At 45.0% G+C, this 19,888-nt stretch overlaps 1 protein-coding gene across 4 annotated transcripts in view; it reads right to left on the bottom strand.

The window, feature by feature from the left end:
- Positions 1 to 19,888, bottom strand: part of RGS6 (regulator of G protein signaling 6) — a 247,461-nt gene that overhangs the window by 6,454 nt on the left and 221,119 nt on the right. For 3 of the 4 annotated variants that reach the window (XM_058027327.1, XM_058027328.1, XM_058027329.1), the window contains one exon: positions 14,554 to 14,607. The exons of the other annotated variant lie outside the window; for it this stretch is intronic. In XM_058027327.1, coding sequence (XP_057883310.1) covers positions 14,554 to 14,607 — 54 coding nt within the window. The remainder of the gene's footprint in view (positions 1 to 14,553; positions 14,608 to 19,888) is intronic. 4 annotated transcript variants of the gene reach the window in all.

The following is a 19,888-nucleotide window of genomic DNA, read 5'->3' as shown; positions in this document are numbered from 1 at the left end:
AGGATGTGCCCTGGGTCTCGTGAAGATACTTCCTTTCTCCAGTTTCATGGGAACTGGTAAAAGCAAAGCCCTGTCCTACACTCACTGCTACTTGTGCTGTCCTGCTGGTGCAGAGCTCTACCCAGCACAGGGGTAGAGCTCTTAGGGAGGGGATGCACAGCCAAGGCTGCTGTGAAAACTGGGATGTCCCTCCCACAGTCTGTGAATCCGTAGCAACTGCACAGCATCCACCACAAGCAGGTCTAGGAAAAAAGTAATTTCAGAAACAGTTTAGCCTGTTCCTGTGCTGCTGTCACTCACCTTGGCACACTCCTTGGTCACTTGCCTCATGGGTTGGTGTCTGTTCTCTCCTACTTGGCCTCCCTGCTGTCCCTGTGCTCTCCTCCAAGCCACCAATGCAAGAGTGTGGCTGTGGCAGCCCCGCTCAGGCCCTGCTGTCATCCACATGAGCTTTCCCACTGGCAGGACCAAGGACTAGGAAGAAGGAAGATCACCTGCACATCTGAACTCCTGCCCTAACTTAGACCATGCAGCACCTCCTTTCAGGAGCAAAGGACCTACAGGACCTATTTACGGACCTGCAGCCTGTGTTCTCCATTTACAGACAGGGTATATCCACATAAGGAATACTGATGGCTTTGCAATTGCTGATATAACAGTGAAAAACTATCTCAGGTATTGCACCAGTTGCTGTATTTCTTTTGTGAACTTTCCTCTTTAAAAATTATGGTTTTCCTAAAGGAAAAAAAAAGTCTTGCTTGAAATAAACATTCAGGGAATACCAGAGAGCTGTAGAATACCTAGCAGCTCTTAAACAACCTCCTCTTCATTACTATATTTAGCCAAGATTTCCTTTGCAATAGGAAGTCTTACTGATTGCTGTTTCAAAGAAAGAGCCACAAAAAAAGCAAGAGAAATGGATTATTCAGTGAAAATAAGTAAGCATAAAATGTAGAAAATAATTCTAAAATGTAAAAATTAGCAGGCTATTGGAAATAAATATTTTTAAACAAGTTAACACTCTAGGAAAAGACAAACATTTCCCACCTCCCTTTGATTTCTAATCTCTTTCCATGTAGGGCTGTTCAAGGAGGATGTAGCTGTTCCCTACAGAAGTGGCATTTCATTACTGAGATGTGTGACTTTCACCAAATAATTTGTTCAGCTGCATGAGCACACACGGCCTAATCTGTCGTGTTCTGTATACCAGCAGCTGAGGGAAACACTGTCATTGTGCCGAGTGTCCTGCCTGGCAGGAGAGGCCCACAGCCATTGCTCTGTGCCTCACACACAGGGCTCAGCATGGAAATGGCCAGCTCCATCCCAGAGCTCTGCAGACACACCATTCAAGATACACAGTTTTTTTTTTTTGGTTTTTGTTTTTTGCAGTATAAATCAATTTTTTGATTATCACTATTTTCAAATGCACTGTTGTAAAGCTTGGCCCAGTGCTACCCCAGTGGTTGGCCAAGTCTTCTGCAGAGCAACATGGCTTGGGGGGGCTAAGACCAGGGCTGTCATTTTGTGGCTCTTGAGGAATACCAGAGAGAGAGTGCTAAGGAATTATCAGTCCCTATAATCCTATTTATAGGAAGAAGAAGGTAAAGATATGGATGTTAATTCCTGGAAGAATAACATGGCTGACTGAGTTTAGGGGGGGAAAAAAAGTTAGTTTCCACCAATATTTGGGTACTTCCTTAGGAAAAAAACCCAAACAAATAAATAATGCTTGGTTTACATAAAGCCTATTCAGTCAGACTCTAACTAATCTGCGGCAGGCAGCTCCTCTTGTTATCTTCTCACAGGCAGGTGGCTTGGGGCTACGCCAGCTCCCTGCGTCAGGTTCCAGCAGGGCTGAGGAGCAAACACTGCTCCTCATCCCCCACTCCAGCATGGCTGTGCTCAAAGCAGGAAGGAGAAGCGCCGGTAGTGGGCCAGGCTGAGGAGAGGGGACGGCTGGAAACGGAGCCAATGGCCGTGATTTGCGCAGAGCGAAACTTTGCTCTTGGGTTTCCCACTGGAAACTGCGACTCGTCGCGGGGAAAAGCAGAGGCCTCCATCTGCAGCTCCCCCGTCTCATGGGAAAGGCGTTACCCTGGGAACCGCAGCAAACTCCCCGCCTGCAGGCTGGGATGAGTCCCCCGTGCAAAGCCCGTCTGTCTGTGGGATAACTGTGCCAAGGGAACGGCCTCACGGGCGGGGACAGGCCAACAGATGGGTGCAAGAAGCTCTGCTTTAAGACAGCAAGAAGCAGGCGACAATGTTGTCTGCTCGGTTGTCGCGTTCACCTCTGTGTTAGGGCAGATGGCAAAAGGATCCCTGAAATTGCATAAATTGCTGTAACATTTTTGACTACAAGCAAAAGTGCTGTAATGTTCAGCCCCCAACTAGAGGCATACTAGAGGTATGGGGATTTTGTTTCAACCCAATGCAGGGCCAAGTGTCAGCCTCACAGCATGGGTGTGAGTGACACAGATATCTGCAGGCTGGGCTTGGGTGGGATGCAGGTGTTTGGTTTAGGATTCTCTCAACTTAGACCTCCTCATTAAAATAAAAGAGGATCAGGAAAAAATTGCATTTCATTAGGAAAACTGGTATCTCTTTCCTATTACTAAAATGAACAAGAAGGGAGTAAGTGTATAACAGGTGGAAAAGCTGGATGCGATCTGCAATCCACCTGCTGATATAAATCAACATGACTCAGTTGTTTTCACAGAAGTGCTGCTGATTTACACCACTTGAGGGGCTGGCCCATGGTATCTCTGTTTCAGGTTTAGCACTGCAGGGCTTCTAAGGCACAAAGCCCTTCAAGAGACACAAAAGTTTGCATCAGCTGACTGAGAAAAACATAAGTGCAGCACACACAATGGGTTCTTTGGAATAGGGCAGCCTCTCACCCTGCAGGCAGCCAGCACTCTCCCCAGGCCCCCCAGCCAGTCCATCCAAACCTGCCTGCCCCTGCTTGCCAAGAGGGTGTCCGTGGCCAAAGAGGCCAGGATGGTGACAGCATGCTTTAGTGTCATTGCTTGGTGTCCAGGAAAGAGTCTGGGTAACCGAGAGGGGGGCCTGTGTCCACCTTGAGACAGCAGAGGTGGGATGCACCCCTGTATTCTTTGTGATCCCACAACCCTTCCCTGAGGCTGCATAGTGGGAGGGCCTGAGTCAGTCAGGTGAAAGGCTGCTCTCAGAAAGCTGGAGGTGGCTGAAATAGTTCTTAACCGGGTACAACATGTGCCAAAAAAAGTTCAGGTCCGGGAGAGCATGTTGGGTCTCACCTACCACATGGAATGGGTGGAATTCCCTTGGGGATCTATCTGACAGAGCAAGGATGTTTCCGATTATTATGATGTGAAAGATTGGCACAAGCAACACCTAATTTCTTTAAAAAGAGTTTTCCTTCCATGCATCTTTGTTTAGCATGAAACCGGCGGCTGTCTCTGCCTCTCCTTTCCCCACTGTAAGAGAATGTCAATAACAACTGCTGTATTTCCAGGAGAAATTTCATCTAAGCCAGGCTGGCAGGGGATTTGGAAAGTGTACCATCTCAAGCTCAGCACACTTCAGGGCTTCTTTTACTGTGCCACATGTATATGCTGAATAACTTAAGGCAGGATTAGAGTGGATGTAAGGAGTGAACTTTTTACATGGGGTCTAAAGTCTATAAAGAAATCCCAAGTCCTCCAGTCCCAAAATATTTGTCACTACTAATTAGGGTTACAACAATTAAAAGCCCAGACTGTTGTCACTGAAACAACACAGCACAAGCAGTAGGGCATATGTTGTACAGCATATGTTGTGTGTTGTCTTGGATGCAGGAAGGCTTCCTTCTCTCTCATGTCCTGCAAGCAATTGAGCTGTTCCACAGCTTACAGGCAAGGATGACATGGAGCTTCACTGCATCTGGTAATGTCCAGTTCTCTCTGCACTGCTGAATGGATCTGGTTTGGTTTTTCTTTTCTTTTTTTTTTTTTTTTTTTTTTGCCCTTGAACACTTCCATGACAGGAGCCATTTCTTAAAGACAGTGTAAAATGTAGATCTGGAGTATTCTAAGGAAAAAAAAATCAGGGAATTCTTAATAAACCTAATGAAAATGTACCCTAGAATTTGACTTCCAAGTATGTGGCCATCCTAACTCCTTGGCTGCGTGTCCAGCAGAGGATTGGATCTCAGCACTTGTGGACCATCAGGGCTCACTGAGGCCCACTGAAATAAAGATTATCCTGCAGGTCACAGGAGATGGTTGCCATCTTCAGTGGCTGAGCCTTTGCTGGGCAGCTGCTAAGCTAAAGTGTAAAGTGCGATCAGCAATTATTTTAATGAAGCAAAATTCAGCAATTTAACATAGCCAAGAAGCCAAGTAAGAAGGAAAAAAAGAGTGTCTGGAATTTGATGCAAAAAAAGGACAGCACTCCTTCCAAACCTACTGTATGAGCCAGCAGAGTTTCCATCTTGCTCCTTGCTTTTATCAGCCAAAACTAGCACTTTGCACAGCTGGGAGAATATTTTTTAAAATATTTTTAAATGGAAAGTTCAGTTCTGTCCAGTGCCCATGGCTTCACACAGTGTTGGTATGCTCTGCCCAGCACAGTGCCACTCAGCATGCAGACATTCCCCACCCCAGCATGCACAAGCCTGAGCTCCCATGCACGTTGTCACCAACTTACCTGAACACCAGGCAGGATTTATCCCATAATGAGCTTTGTGGCTGCAGCAGGGGCAGAGAGGAGAGCTGGCAGCACAGGCTCCCCTGTGCCATGTCAGTACAGACCAAGCTGACTGCTCACCTCCACAATTTCCACCCACCAGCCTGGGGCTTTGTTTGTTACAGCTGTCCCCACTTCTTGCTTTCTACCCCTCGTTTGTGTTCAGGGCTCTCCTTTTCCCAGCCTGCTGCCCAATCTGCTCCAGCCAGAAGCATCACCTTCCTGGAAGAGAAGTCATCTCATGGGGAGCACTGATGCCCCATCGTCCTTTGCAGAGAACTGGGGCTGGTCTGCATCTCCAGTGGAGGTGAGATGATTCTCCTTCCATTGGTTTGAATCTTTTTCACATCATCACAGGCAATACTCAGTTTTCCTATCTGTTAGCTAACATACTGCAAGAAATTTGGCAGTGGGCAAACAACATCCTGCAACCAAATTTCACTTCTGAAGAGATTGTGATGGCCCTAGCACTGCCAGCATTGTTTGGTTTTCAATGCTATATTACAATACAAAGCTTGGGGAAGCTTTATTTTTGTGCCATTTAAAAAATAATCCTTTTATTAGATTTTTTCATTAAGATATACATTGTCAACATAAGATAAGTGTAACATAAATTAATGAAGTTAAATAAGAAACTGAATTAAAAACATAAACAATACTGGAAAATAACTTAGTTCAACACAAAATAAACACAGACATACAAACTATGAACATAAGTAACATAAATTAACACACAAAATGTGGTGGACAATACCACCAATTACACACTGATACAAACTGAAAACAGGAGCTGCAAAGTGGCTGTAGAGGGTAAGGTGGAGCCAGATGCTCCCAGCATGTGGAGTGCTCACCTGTTCCTGCCACTACAGTCTCATGAGTTACTCCCAAGTTCCTGCAGAGTGGGCCCCACTCCTCTTCTAAGGCTTGACTGACAAGTTACCTGAGCTTCTTGCCATTCCTGCCCATCACAGTGAAACTCGACCACCATGGGTTACATTCCCACATATGATATTGCCTTTTTTGCTCTTCTAGCTCTCTTATGGGAACAGTTCAGAGCTTCAGTCCAATTAAAACCAGTATCATCTATTCCCATTTTAAGTTGTGAGGATTTCTTATGCTTCCTAAATGAGACTTGGAGAAAAACCAGTACACCATTGCATATGGTACAGACCAGGATCTCTGTATTCACCCACTCCTAGCACAGCTTCATAATAGCTGCAGCCTTCCTCTTCCATCCCACCAGTACCACAAGATCCTCTTTTTTTGTGGTACAGTCTGGGCTCCTTATAGCTGAGAGCGAACCAGTTTTGGCATTGGTTGAAGCTGTCTGTGGACTGCAGATTAGGCATGTTTTCCTCCTTTTGACACAAACCCAGGAAGACAGAGAAGCAGATGGATCACTGCAGCCAGTACACAATGGTGTAGCAGACTGCTTTTTCAAGCCACCTCAGAAATGCCCTAACGGAATGTTGCTGGTCTGCCTGTAGGGCAGGGTGTGATTCTGTGCAAAGGACTCAGCTTGTTTGACAGCTTTCAGCACGACTGGCAACCAGATATGTAAATGTCTTGTACAGAGGAAAATGGATGCACCACTGAAATATCAAATCTCTCTGGAGTATCAAAATAAACTTGGGTAAAATCACAGCAGGGGCTTAGCACACCCCCCCTCCCAAACACCTTGCTAAGGTCATGGTTCAGTATCTGCAGCTAGACCTGTCTGTAGTGAGAAGCTACCTGCTTTTGTCTTCCAGGATTTGTGTGTGGCTCAAACAAAACACAGCAAATTAATAGTGGGTGTGTTTGAACTCTGTATAGTGCCTTTCATCTAGAAAGGTCCCCAAGCAATTTCACAAATGGTATGCACAAAGATCACTCACCCACTCTGCCCTTGCAGGGGCAAAAGGAAGCTGCCATCCTGTGTCGGCAGCACCACACAGCAGTGCTTTTAGGAAGTGAAGGATTAGAAGCTAGAATACTTACTGGAAACAATGAATACTTACCCCTTAAAGGAAGCCCTGTATCTAGAGCAGACTGTGCAGCACACAGGTGACACATGCAACTTCCCCCTGAGCAAAGCAGGTAAGGTGCCACGAGGACACCAGGGCAGGCGTGGTACATCCCTGCCTGCAGCGGCCAGTCAGTGCATGCGCCGTGCAGGACATGCATGCAGTGCATGCAGTGCATGCAGCCCCAGCTGCGCACACTGGCTGGCTGTCACACCGTGGGAACAACCACAGGGCAGGCTGCAAACACAGGCTGCAGCCCCTCTGTGCTTTGGGTACGTTCTGATGCTTCCCACCACCTCAGTAATGCAAGTTCCTTTTCTCAGCACAAGCCAGTGTAATGATTGGAGTAGTCAAGTGAGCACATTTTATTTAAAGTAAAATACCTTCCAAAGATAAAATAACCCTTTTCCCAGATGTCTTTTCTTGATGACAAATCTAAAAAACTTTGGAATCCACTCCTGTATCCCTTCCCTTCTTGCTATCTATTCTGATAGCCACTTCACCAGCATCTCAGTGTCTAATCTTTTTATACTTTCCACTTTTTCAACCACTATTCTCTACCAATAATGGCTTAAACCTTTGTCTTTATTGGAGGTTGTGAATACTTTCCATATTCTCAAATGCTGTGATCTATTTATGCAAGCTGGTAGAGCTGGGAAAGTGAAAAAGTGAGAAAAGTGGTAAATATATGACAGCTTTATGAGATTATCAAGGAACTAGTTAAAAAGATGACATTGGGCAGCAATTCTTTCTCCAGCCTTACACCTTCTTCACTGCATTCATGGTTACTATTTATAATACATCACAGTGACACAGCTGTGCAAAACATCACACAGTTCACCATAGAAAGAGAAGATTCTATCAACACATTTCACATGTGTGACACCACGCTCATGAATTAAGAATAGGACTGAGTTTGACTGGGAGTCTGATCCAACAGTACACAAACCAAGAAGATATAAAAAAGAGCATGAGTAGCAGTGGCCAAGGGATTAAGCTCAGGGTCAGGAAGATGGGGAAGCAGCAGCAGATAAAAACAGAAGTGACAACATGGAGCTGGGAGACAGCTGAGAACATCAAGGAAGGGACAGCCAGGCAATAAGGGTAGAAACTAAAACTTTCACAGCTATATAATGCAAGGGAACAGATACATATGGAACTGAAATTAAATATGCAACTGTGGATTTCTCTGAGCATTGAACTGGGATGCATTTACATCCTGAAACAAGAATTGTTCAATATAAAATTACCAAAAGATACCAGACAACTAAAGCAAAGGAAATGCTACCATGCTAATGACAGTTTGCATCACTGCAAGGAGGAGGAGGGCATTTTAGGCTCCAGACAAAAAGTATCTTGGGCACTGAGCATGATAAATACATTGAACACAAGATCTCCAGTCATTCTTGTTTCTGGGAAAGTTATCCTTGCACGAGAAACCCAGGTGGAGCACTGGCTCCACAGCCATTAAGGATGTCATGTGGGACTTTGCCTACAATGCTTCTGGGTGAAAATACAAAACCACTAGACTGGTGCTGCTAACACAAGGATAACAGCAGCTCCTGCTTCCCAGCTTCTCCTTCTGCCTATGCTATGGTTAATGAAGCTGGGCCAGTCTGTCGATGCAGTTATTAACCTGTGCCTGGGAACTGAGACAATCTTCAATCTTCATTGATGTGCTGTACAAAATGTTCCATCCAAAATGTCCAGGATTCTTTGAAAAGGGTCATTTGAAAACCCTTATTCTTACATCCTTAAACTACAGGCTACTTCCCACACAGCTCGAACACAGACCATCTCATCCTTCACCTTATTTTCTTTCAACATTGCATTGAATTTACACAAGAGATTCTTTGCCTCCTTCAGGTAAAGACCTTTTCCACCCTGACACATTATGTTCCCCCAGTCCAGGAACATAATGTGTAACAGTGTCCCACATCTGTCAGTTCAGCCAGAATTTGTAAAAATTCTGCCTAAAGTATAGATCATTGCTCTGGTCACTCTCTTGTCCTTTAAAGCACAAAGACTGAGAACTCTTATCCTCTAAAAGTGGTCCATGTGGGTGTGCCTTTTTTCTTAAAGAAATATCAGTTGGGAATAAAATCCAGAGGTCTTGGCACTGAGTCACCACCTGGACACTGAGTCAGAAATTTTAACACCTGTTTTCTTCCAGGGAAAATTCCTTCCCTGGAAGATAGCCATTTTAGGAAAGGCTGAATTCAAGTTTGTGTATGATGGCCCAGGCTTATCTAAGTTACCTGCTGAGGCTGGTATCCATAGGTTTAATCCCTGTTATTGCTGAAGTACCCATTGCTGCTTTCAGAGATAATGCTTAAGATGCAACAAAGGAGCCCCCTCCTATTTCCTCCTTTATTAAATGCAAATGGCTACCAGTGCAAGTTAGGCAGAGACTTGGTGGCTTCCTTTGTGAGACAAAAAGCAGCAGTAGTTCCCCTAAATGTACTCATTAAAATATATTTTCCTTCTACACTTGGCCCTGAAGGATCATCTCAGCTTATGAGAACTAAGCTTCTGTCTATCTGATTATTAAATAATTTCTAAAGCAGATGGGAAACTACAGTGGTTTAAACAGCTAGGCTGAGGCTGCAGGGCTAAAAATAGTATAGCAGGCTCCTTTTAATTAGTAAGATGATGAAATATGACAGAAGAGAGAGATCTAGATATATGGATTTGTGTGTATGTGTGTCTTTAAAATTAAGTTATTACCTCAATACTAGATATTATTTATAACATATATGATACATGGTGTCTGATTTTTATGATGCCATTTATCTTCACTTGGGAGAGAAGACAGGCTAACTCTGCTTTCATAATGTCAATCCTTGTTGTATTCAAAAGGAAAATTGTAATAAGATAAACCTGCCACCATGTGCAGTGCCATCCTTTTTGAAACGAGATGGATTAGTGAGAGCTCCTAAGCTCTGTCAGCTCTGCAGCTCCAGGATATCGACCATTCCCCAGGGCACCCTGGAGAGCATGAAGTGCCAGCCCAGCTTTATACCTGTGATTCCAAAGCATGGGAACCTGACATAGGCCCAAAGGGCCCAGGTACTGAGATGTTTATCCTACCACTGTGCTGTCTATGTATTTGTGAGGACTCTTCAAGACCTGAAGAGAGGAGAAAAGACATCTGCCACCCCTCTGCTCCAGCAGTGCTGGGCAGCATGTGCCCTGTAGTGTTCTGCTGCTCCACCATGCAGATGTGGCCCTTTGATGCTCACCAGATGACTGATAACCATGTTTGGTCCTGGGACCACAAAGCTGCCATGAAACACATGGACATCACAGCTTCAGACTTCTGTCAGGTAAGTTGAGGAGGCTGATGGTGCCTGGCTCGTTGGGGGCTGGATCAGACAGATGCTGCCTTGCTCCAAGGAGAGTCCAGACAGGCACTGCAAACTATGCCCTTTGGTACAGAAGGATCTGACCACAATGGGCACAACCCCCTTTTGGCTACTGCACCATGGTGTCAGCTGATACTTTGTAAGGACCTGGAAGTAAAAGGTGAACCATCACCACAGTGAAAATTGCCCTGTCAAAATCTTGCTCTTAGTGTCATGCTTAATGTGGACCAGATAGCATGAGGCTTTCAGAAAGATTTGGTGCAAAAACTCAGTGCATTCATTAGTCATGAGACGCCTTCTGTTGGTCAAAATTATCAAGCCAAGGAAGACATGACAGTGGGTCTTCAAGGAGTTGAAGACTGGTATAAAAAATCATGTAAAGCCCTGTTCTTTCTTATTCCCCATTGATCCATGTGAAGGTGGAAAGCCTCTGGTTGCCTAGCAGAACTTCATGGTGTCTTGCTAAAGTATGTCAAATGGTCTGGAGCTAATCCCTGACTCTGTGCACCCAAAACCAGGTATCCAGCTTTCCACCCAGTGCGGGAGATCAGTTTGGGAGCCCTGTAAGATTTTTCACAGGTGGGGCTTAGCTCAAGTAAGAGACAAAAAGCCTGCAATACTCTTTGCAGTTTGTCAAAACAAAACTTTACTGTTTCTCTTTAGTTCCTCTTTCTGAAGCATTTTTTCCTGTCTTTGTCAATCAAGAGATGGTGAGACCCAAGAAACCATAAAAGCAAATTTAGACAGTCTGATTTTTTTAATTCAGGTGAAGACTCCCTAAGATGCTGGACATGTTTGGTCTTCTGGCTACAATCAGCTTTCTCTGATATGGAAAGCAACAGTGTAAGTACAGTATTTTCAGCAAGGAAAGGATCATGAACCTCTATCTCCATGTTCCTGCTCTGGCCCTATGCCTGCAGTGTTCCCCAAAGTTCCCCAGATTTGAGTACAATGATGTAAAAGGAAGGGCTCCAGAAAAAAGGGGGTCCAAGAGCGCTGGTCAATATTCAAGCATCACATTTTCCAAGCTCAAGACCAGGGTATTGCCATGAGCAAGAAACCAAGCAAAGGGGGCAGGAGACTCCTTTGGATGAGCAGGGAGCTTCTAATAAATCTCAAGCAGATTCTGGGATGTGGAAAAAGGAACTGGCTGTGTGGGAGGACTGAAGGAACAGTCAGAGTATGTGGGGATGTGACAAAGAAGGCCAAAGCCTATGGAGAATTAAATCTGACAAGGGATATGAAGGACAAAAAGAAGGGTTTCTAAAGTACATTAGCAGCAAAAGGAAAATCTGGGAAAACATGGGGCTGCTGCTGAATCAGATGCATGTCCTGATGACAGAAGACAGAGAGAAGGCCCAGTTACTGAATGTCTCAGTTTTTAATGCTGAAGTTGGGAACCCCAGACTTTGGAAGTAAGAGAGGAAGGGTGGAGAAAGGGAGACTTCCCCTTGGACATAGAGGGCTGAGTTAGAGATTGGCTTGGCAGACTTATGCCTCATAAACTTCTTTACATTGAGGGTAGCAGAGCCCTGGAACAGGCTCCCCAAGGAGGCCATGGGTCTCCCTCTGGAGACAGTCCAAATCCACCTGGACACATGCCTGTGTAGCTTGCTCTAGGTGACCCTGCCTTAGCAGGAGAACAGGACTAGGTGATCTCCAGAGGCCCTTCCAACTGTGATTCTGGGATTTCCCAAAATGCTGGGCCACATGCTATAACCAAATCTGATAATTTTCCCTGGGGTCTACTGGCCCTCCCAGTGCCAGGCAGAGAAGCACAGTCTGGAGGTGGCCCAGATCCACAGGCAATTAATAGTTCAATTAATAGTTCCGTCAATTTGGGAGACGATTTCTCTTCAATTATGACTCCTTAAGGCAAAACTTTTGGCCCTTACTGGTTTTGAGATTTCTTTTACGGCCATCACTGGAAATGTGATCTCATATTAATCTGCTTGCAAAATAGGCTCAGTGCTCCTCCCCTGAAGAGAGACAAACTGGGGGTCTGTTCCAGCCAAACCTTAAGCATACACTTAATTTTGTCATGCCTGTGCAGGGCCAGCTTGAATATATGATCCTGTAATGAGCATTCACACAGCACAGTGGAGCTCTGGAAGTATGGACTGCTGAACTGCTCACTCCTACACAGTCAGGGAGCTGCACTGCATATTGGAGAACTAGAGCATACAGAATTAACTTCATCTTAATTCAGTCCCCTGAGTATGCCATAAAGTTCTCACTGGTAACACTGTCCTCTGAGGACATTAGGACATGTCAACATAGTGACTATTTTCTCATCTGATGGCAATAACAAACTGCCATAATGCAAAGTATAAAAAATTCAGACTCTTCTTAGTTCTGGTAACTACCATGCCATCAGAAGATGAGATTTTATATCTTTATTAAGAGAAATGAAAAAAACTATTTACAGCATGCTAGCCAGTAAGACAAAAATGAACTAAAATGCCAACCAATCTACTACAATTTTCTTTACTGCTACTTACATTCTAATCATAGCATCCCAAACTTAGCTTGTCAAGTTACCCTTCAAATCAAATGCAAGAGAAAAATACATGCTTGGCTGTGCAACTATAAACCCAGCCAGTCTAGTAAAGTGAGAGTTACTCTTCCACATACTTGGCAAATCTGGGAGCAGAATTTACCACTCTATGTAAATATTTCTGCATAGTTTGTTTAAAAAAAAAATTAAAAAAATCTTTCCTACTCCTCTCCCTGGCAGACTCTTAGAAAGTAGTAAATATGCAGATGGGCATAGTGATATATTTTGTATCAACATATTTCAAATGTGTGCATATGCATTAGCTATATAAATACATTCCCCAGGAAGTCTGCCAGTGGATGTACTACAAAGCCTTGCATGTTACATTTGGGTTTGCTTGTGCAGTAGCACAGCAGTGTCAGGAAGAACTGCTCTCAGCTTATTTGCTCTACAGCAGCTCACACTTACCTGCACAGCTTCCTGTTTCTCTCAGGATGTTCAAAGGTGCTATATTTATATGCCATGAGTGTGTATGTAGTGTACATATAAATATACAAATATATACACACACATGCAAGAGTGTGACTCATAGAATGCTTTGGGTGGGAACCTTAAAGATCATGTAGTTCCAACTCCCCTGTCACAGGCAGGGATACCATTTATTGGACTAGGTTGCTCAGAGCTCCATTAACCCTGTTGTTGAAAACCTCCTGGGAGGGAGCATCTGCAGGTTCTCTGGGTAGCCTGTTCCAGTGCCTCATCATCCTCACAGTAAAGATTTTTTCCTAACATCCAATCTAAACATACTCTGTTTTAGTTTGAATTCATTCGCCCTTGTCCTGTCAAAACGTGCTCTTGCAAAAAGTCCTTTTCGTCTTTCTTGCAGGTTCCTTAAAAGTACTGACCACAATTAAATAAACCCAAAGTCTTCACTTTTCAGACTGAACAAAACTAATTTTCTCAACCTTTCCTTGAAGAAGAGGTACTCTATTCCTCTAATCAACTTTGTGGTCCTCCTCTGGATTCAGTTCATGTCTTTTCTGTCCTGGGGACTCCAGAGGTGGATGCAGGTGAGGGTCTCCAGGTGAGGATCTCACAAGAGCAGAGTAGATGGGCAGAATCCCCTTTCACAACCTGTTGGTCACGCTGTTTTTGATGCAGCTCAAAACACAACCTGTGCTGCCCAGTATCCCTGCTACTCCACTCCACTTGCAGTATCTGCCTCTGGTCCTGCCCCCTCTCCCTGCTTCTCCTGCTCTGTAGAAAAATTGCTGCACAGACAGATTGCTGAATGCAAGTGGGGCAAGCAGGCCTTGCCCAAACTCTGGACAGACTGACTAGGGGTTGGAGACTAATGAAGGACAAAGAGGGAGGACATCTGCCTGCTGCCCTTGAAGTCCTGCTGTCCCCTTGTCTAAAAGATTGAACAGTGTCATGTTTCTTGCTGTGACTGGGCTCCTTTTCCGGTATCAGTATCAGGAATGAGGCAAAGGGTATCGCACTTTTATCGCTATTTACATGAGCACTGACAGATGGGGGCAACGGAGGAAGCGGCTGCAGTGCTGTGGGTGGATGTGTATGTGGGGTGTCATTATCCATGCACTAGGGAACCAAACAGATACTGTGGCAATGGAGCTATGAGAACCATGCTCTTCTACTTCATTGTGCAAGGAAAAGCCACAACAAATACTGTAGTGGGAATGCAGCAAAAAGGCAACTTTGTATTTAATTCTAGACAAAAAAAAAAAATCAATTCGTTTTGCAATGATGATAAGCTAGAATGAGCATTATGCCATTTCTCCCCCCACCCCCAGCCCCTTCTTTAGAGCTACTATTTAGATGAGCTACAGTATTAAGAGAGAAGCTGCAAAGATGCTAGCTGCAAAAATAAAGGATGAAATAAAAAGTCAAGCATCCACATCTCCCCCAGCTGAAAATGAAGCTCTGAGGAAAGGGAGGAGGGAAAAGAAAAGGAACTTACCACGCTGCGAGTGAACTTTTCTAGAGAAGTTCTACGACCTTGCTCATTCTCTGGCTTAACAGGGAACGAAGTAGGGAGATAAAAATACAGAAAAAAACCCTTCAGCTTAAATGCAGTCTTTTAAAACAGCAGCAAAATAGAAGGAAGCAGCAAGAAGAAAAAGTTGTTAAAAATGTAAAAAGCAGAAATCAATGTTTGCAACAGCAAACATAAGAAATCAAAACGCCTTAAAGAATGAGAGACATCACTACTTGTACTCTCAGAGAATGTCACTTTTCCCCTGTGAGTTTTTTGAATGGTCCATATATGTCTGTGCATTGCTGTGTCTTAGAGCTGTTGGTATTGATTTCTTGTTCACTGAATTTTCCTTCTGTTACTGTTCAAGTGGGGACGCCTGATTCTGGTTAACATCTGCCAAACAGCTATCAGAGGCTCCCATCTTCTTGTGCAGAGAGATGAAAAAAAACACAGTACCTTTCACAATATTAAAAAGCAATGTCTGAGTGGACACAGCACTGGAAGAAAACCACCACTGCCCTCACTGCCAGTAAACCTATACTATTCTATTTATCCAAAGAGTAGAGGCGTATTTCCAGTAAGTCAAAACACAAGACAACAGGTGCATGTCTTTGCAAGACAACAGAAAGATACAGACAAGTCCGGGGCACTGATATTTTTGTACCTGGAGTACAGGACTATTCATATGCAAGAAGACATTCAATTGCACTGTGAGAAAACAAGTGTGTGCATCATGGCTTCATTAACATATCCCTGAGAAGGTTGCTCACTGCAGCGCTTCGTTCATTTGGCACAAGGGAGATCTAATCACCACTAACAAGGAAGAACTAAATAATTTATTGGCATGTTTGCTGGAATATCTAAGAGAGAAAAATGGTTATAGAGAAGAGAAGAAAATGCTACCAAAGAAAGCTCACTGCAGTCAGGAAGCTGTGGGCACTGCAGATTTCCAGGAGATACAGTTATTTTAATGTGGTGAACCAGCAAAATGGGGGTGGTAAGATGGAAATAAAACTGCCATGAAGGGAATAAGGACCTACATGTAAGTGAAAACCACAGCAATGATGGTGCATCACAATGCACTGGAAAAAAGCACTGTACTGGAGAGGCACCTACCTGACATACCATCTGTCACACATTCAGCTGCAGTAAAAATCCCCAGGACAAAGGACCAATGCAAAAATCGATAGAGAAAACATAAAGAAGCCAAAACCATACCAGATAAATTGGATGAGAAGTTGTGTAGCTGAGTCTAGGCAAAGCTTTTTGATTCTTCTGCATGTTTATCACAGCTTTCACTGTTCTCTGATGTCTACAAGGTTAGTCTTAAGCATCTCATGGAGAAATCAGACAGATCATCCCTGCTGCACCACCAAATATGAGACCAAAGCATAAGGCCCTTTTAAGACAAGCAATACTTTTTATCCAGAAGAAAAAAACAAGCAACATCCACACTTATAACCAATTGAGGAAGCCACAGAATCAGCTCTGATGTCCCAAAGTGCTAGCAAAAGTGAAAGCTACAGGCACACCATTTTAGCCCAGACAGAGAATGGAGCCAAGGCCTCAAAGCAAGTACCAAGGAATAAAGGAGCCTTCCTGGCTGGCAGGAAGGCAGCGATGTACCCAGTCCTGTGGTTCCCAAAGGAGTATTTATCATGCACTAATCCAAGGGTTAATTGCCTCTCTTTGGATATGAGAGGAGAGAAAAGGCAAAAGAAACATCAGCCTCACTCTGTGGCTGAGTATTAGGGTCATGCAAGTGCTCAGAGCATCACAGATTCCTTCTTGGAAGTAGCCTCAGTGGTGTCCCTACACCCCAAGACAGCAGAGGTGACAGAGAGGAGCTGCATTCCTGCCACTTTGGCTGGACACGTCCCAGAGAGCACGACTGAGGAGAGCCCAGCTGGGCACTGGGCCTCTATGCAGGTCTCCTGCAGGGGTGGTAAGACCCACCAGCAGCCAAGTTACAGACACAATTTCAGGAGAAGAAATACCTGAACAAAAGACTGAGTGTTCTGCAAGGCTCCTTAGGGAAGCAAGGCACTTGGGGTCTGCAGTATGATATTGCTGCAGGCTGGAAAGTCAGTGTCTGACCCAGCTGCATTTTGAAGTGGAGCTCTGGTGTTCACTGGGGTCAGATGAGAGTGAGCTGCTATACAGGCCACATTGCACTCCTGCACTCCCTGTCAACATTTAGAATCTCTGTTTTCTCTCCCAACAAGGTGATGCATCTTCCCACCCAGCAGAAAGGCAGGAGGGTGGTCTTCATAGATGATGAGCACCTTGTTGAGGTGCTGAGAGCTTGTCTGGTGCAGAGCTCCCCACACAAGGCTGTTTGCTGCCTACCACAGCTGAGGACGTGTGGGGAAGCAGCACACAGAGCACTGACAGTGGCTCACAGAAGTGCCTTGCAAAGCACAGTCTGCAGTGCTTTGCACATTTGGCATGGCGGTGGCAGGCTGGGACCAGCTGGATGCGTGGAAAGCTCATCCCCATAGCATCCAGCTCTGAGTCAAAGCCTGACATTTTCTAGTGAAATCAAAAGCAGCTGAGGCAGGCTGGCTGCAGAGTGATGAGCTGGCTTGAGCAGTTTGAATGTCCGTGGGTGTGGGTGCTGGCTGCTCTGCTCGCTGGCTCTTCCTGCCTGCCTGCCCGTGTGGCTGGCTGCCTGCCGTGCAGGGAATGCCTGCCCACAGCTCTGCAGCACGGGGCTGAGCTGGAGAGGCTGCCTTGCACACCAGATGAAGGAAATTTGAATAAAAAAGTGCAAAAAAGAAATAAATAATTGAAAGACTGAAATCACACCTATCCCAGTCCTGGGAACAGACCTGGGGTGTGGACCCTGGAGCCATTGCCTGCTGCAGCAGCCACAGCAGCCTTTGCACAAACATACACTGTGTGTGCAAAGGGGCAAGGGCAGACAAACACGTGTGCGTGCCAGGTCGTGCAGTCCTCCCAGGTGCAAAAGATGCAATCTTTGCCAGTAAATACACCAACGGCCTCCACCAGCTAATGGCAAAGGACATATGCATTTGGATAAAATATTAAACAACCATCAGATGAAAACCTCTCAGCCCAGGCAGACAACAGAAAAATAGAGCTCACCACATAGATGCCATTCACTAATTATTGACTGGCTTATCTGAATTTTCTTTTTTTTTTTTTTAAATCATTTACCCAGCCATCCAAACTTTAAGTTCCTTTGTGTAGATTCTGCTTGCATGGAAATTAAGTAGAAGCAAACTTAAGAAAAACAGCTGACACTGACTATTAAAAGTAATTGTCAGAAAATTGCTCAGCATCTTTATAACATTCAAGACAAGTCCTGCCACTGAATCAAACTGGCCACGTGTGCCCTGATGGGACTGAGAAGGGGGCATAATCTGCAACAAAAACCTTCCTGAGCAATACAGAGCAGCTGGCAATAGGGGGTGTGGCTAAAAGCAATGCTTCAAAAGGTGTGTGAGGGAAATGGAGCCTGCTCCTCACGGCATGAAGCTCCTAAGTATTCCCTCGCTGACACTTTTTGCCAGGGATCTGAAAAGGGCTAGGGAAATACATATAGAAATGCAGTTTTCTGAACATAAAGTCTACAAAATTCTCTATCTCCCTCCCTCCATGGATTTATTTTGTTGGCTATTGAATCCTTTTTTTTTTTGGTATGAGACTTTGGGGTTTGAAGTGGTGTTTATTTTGAATTTGGTGAAAAATAATGTGTTCTGGAGGGAATGGGATCAGATAAAAATAAAGGGTAATAATATCCCTGACCCTGGGTTCAGAAAAGGCCAGGAGCAGATCCTGGGCTTCTCAGGCAGTCACATCTACCTGTCCAAAGTGAGAAAGCAAAGGGCATGTACAGTGCTACCAAGTGGCCAGAGTATTTTGCATATATTGTGTGTTTATTTGAATAAGATCACGGTGAATTCACACTTCCCTGAACCAGCTGGAGAGCAAAACAATGCTCTAAACCAAGCAAACATCAACCTGCTCTTCCCTCAGTGCTGCAGGGTTCACTCCCATGGCTTCACAGCCTGTCTGCACTACAGCTGTGGCTGTCTTTCCAGGATGCTTCCCTGCCTATTGGCAGGGCTGGGTGGCAGGAAGCCACCCCATCCCAGGCTGACATGAACACCAGCACTGTGACAGTTCAGCTGCCACTTCAGTAATGCAGAGATGCCAACCAATGTCATTGTTTCACCTTTACAGTGAGTAATGGAAAGTACCTCAAGGTCTTTTCTGTTCCTTTCGCTCCCTGCTCTGCACAAATAACTAGCAGAGCACGTGTCTGGCTGCTTCTTCACCATTAACAAAAGTTCCTGTGCTCTCGTATCCTTTTCCATGGTGCACTAACTAATCTACAATGCTCTTTTTCCCCAGGGAATAAACCCCTGCTCTGCAGCCAAGTCACCCTGCCAAAATGCCTCCTTGCCTTGACTGAGGAGGTTTGTCGCAGCACTTGTCCTGACAGGTGGATCACTGCTGTCTAAGGACATCCAGCCACCATTTTGGCTACTGAGGAGAAGGGCTGGAGGCCCATGCAGTGGTGATTACCTGCTGTAAGTACCCTGCAGCAAGGTGCATATCAGCAGAAACAGGAGCAGGTCAGTGCTTGACTCTGCTTAGCACCAGCAGGGTGTCTTGCACAGATGCACAAATAAAACACAGCAAGTTGCTCAGGGATCTCAGCACATCCAGCCCTTCACTTCTGAGCCAGACACCTTCAGCAGATCCATGATTTCTACCTGCTGCAGAGATGGGGTGGGAATGGAGGCCCAGAGCTCCAGTTGGGCTGGGCACATGGCCATTCCTCCTGAGGACAGGGCTGTGCTCTCATCTCTCCCCCAGCCTGGCAGGGAGGAGGCCCTCTGTTCAAGGCAGAACGCTACACCCAGTTTTTCCCCTCTGCAGCTCACTGCTTCTAATCACACCCTTGCTGGAGGCCAACCTCATGCTCCCTGCTGAGCACCATGAATCTGCAGGATTCAGGCCAGTAATACTGTGGTTACTCGCAATAATGGCACTGGGAAGAATGGAGAAAAAACATCTAAAACAGATTAACAAAATATGTATGTCTGGTCTGTACACAGCCTATGTCTGCTGTCTTGCATCAGTTAGTGGTGTGAACAATATGTTCCCCTCATAAATCTGTCATTCAATCTCAATCCCAACCCAGAAGTTCTCTCTCCATTACTGTACTCCCAGAGCAGGCAGGGAAAGCTCTCATATCTTTGGTTATTGTATGGTGTGGAAGAAAGTAACTCTTCAAACTTACAGTATTTTACAAATACCAGAAATGTGAAGTATGTTTTGAAGC

The sequence above is a fragment of the Melospiza georgiana genome, chromosome 6 (genome assembly GCF_028018845.1).
Source record: "Melospiza georgiana isolate bMelGeo1 chromosome 6, bMelGeo1.pri, whole genome shotgun sequence".
Classification (NCBI taxonomy): domain Eukaryota; kingdom Metazoa; phylum Chordata; class Aves; order Passeriformes; family Passerellidae; genus Melospiza; species Melospiza georgiana.
The sequence above is the reverse complement of the archived record's forward strand: the minus strand, read 5'-3'. Positions and strand labels throughout refer to the sequence as shown.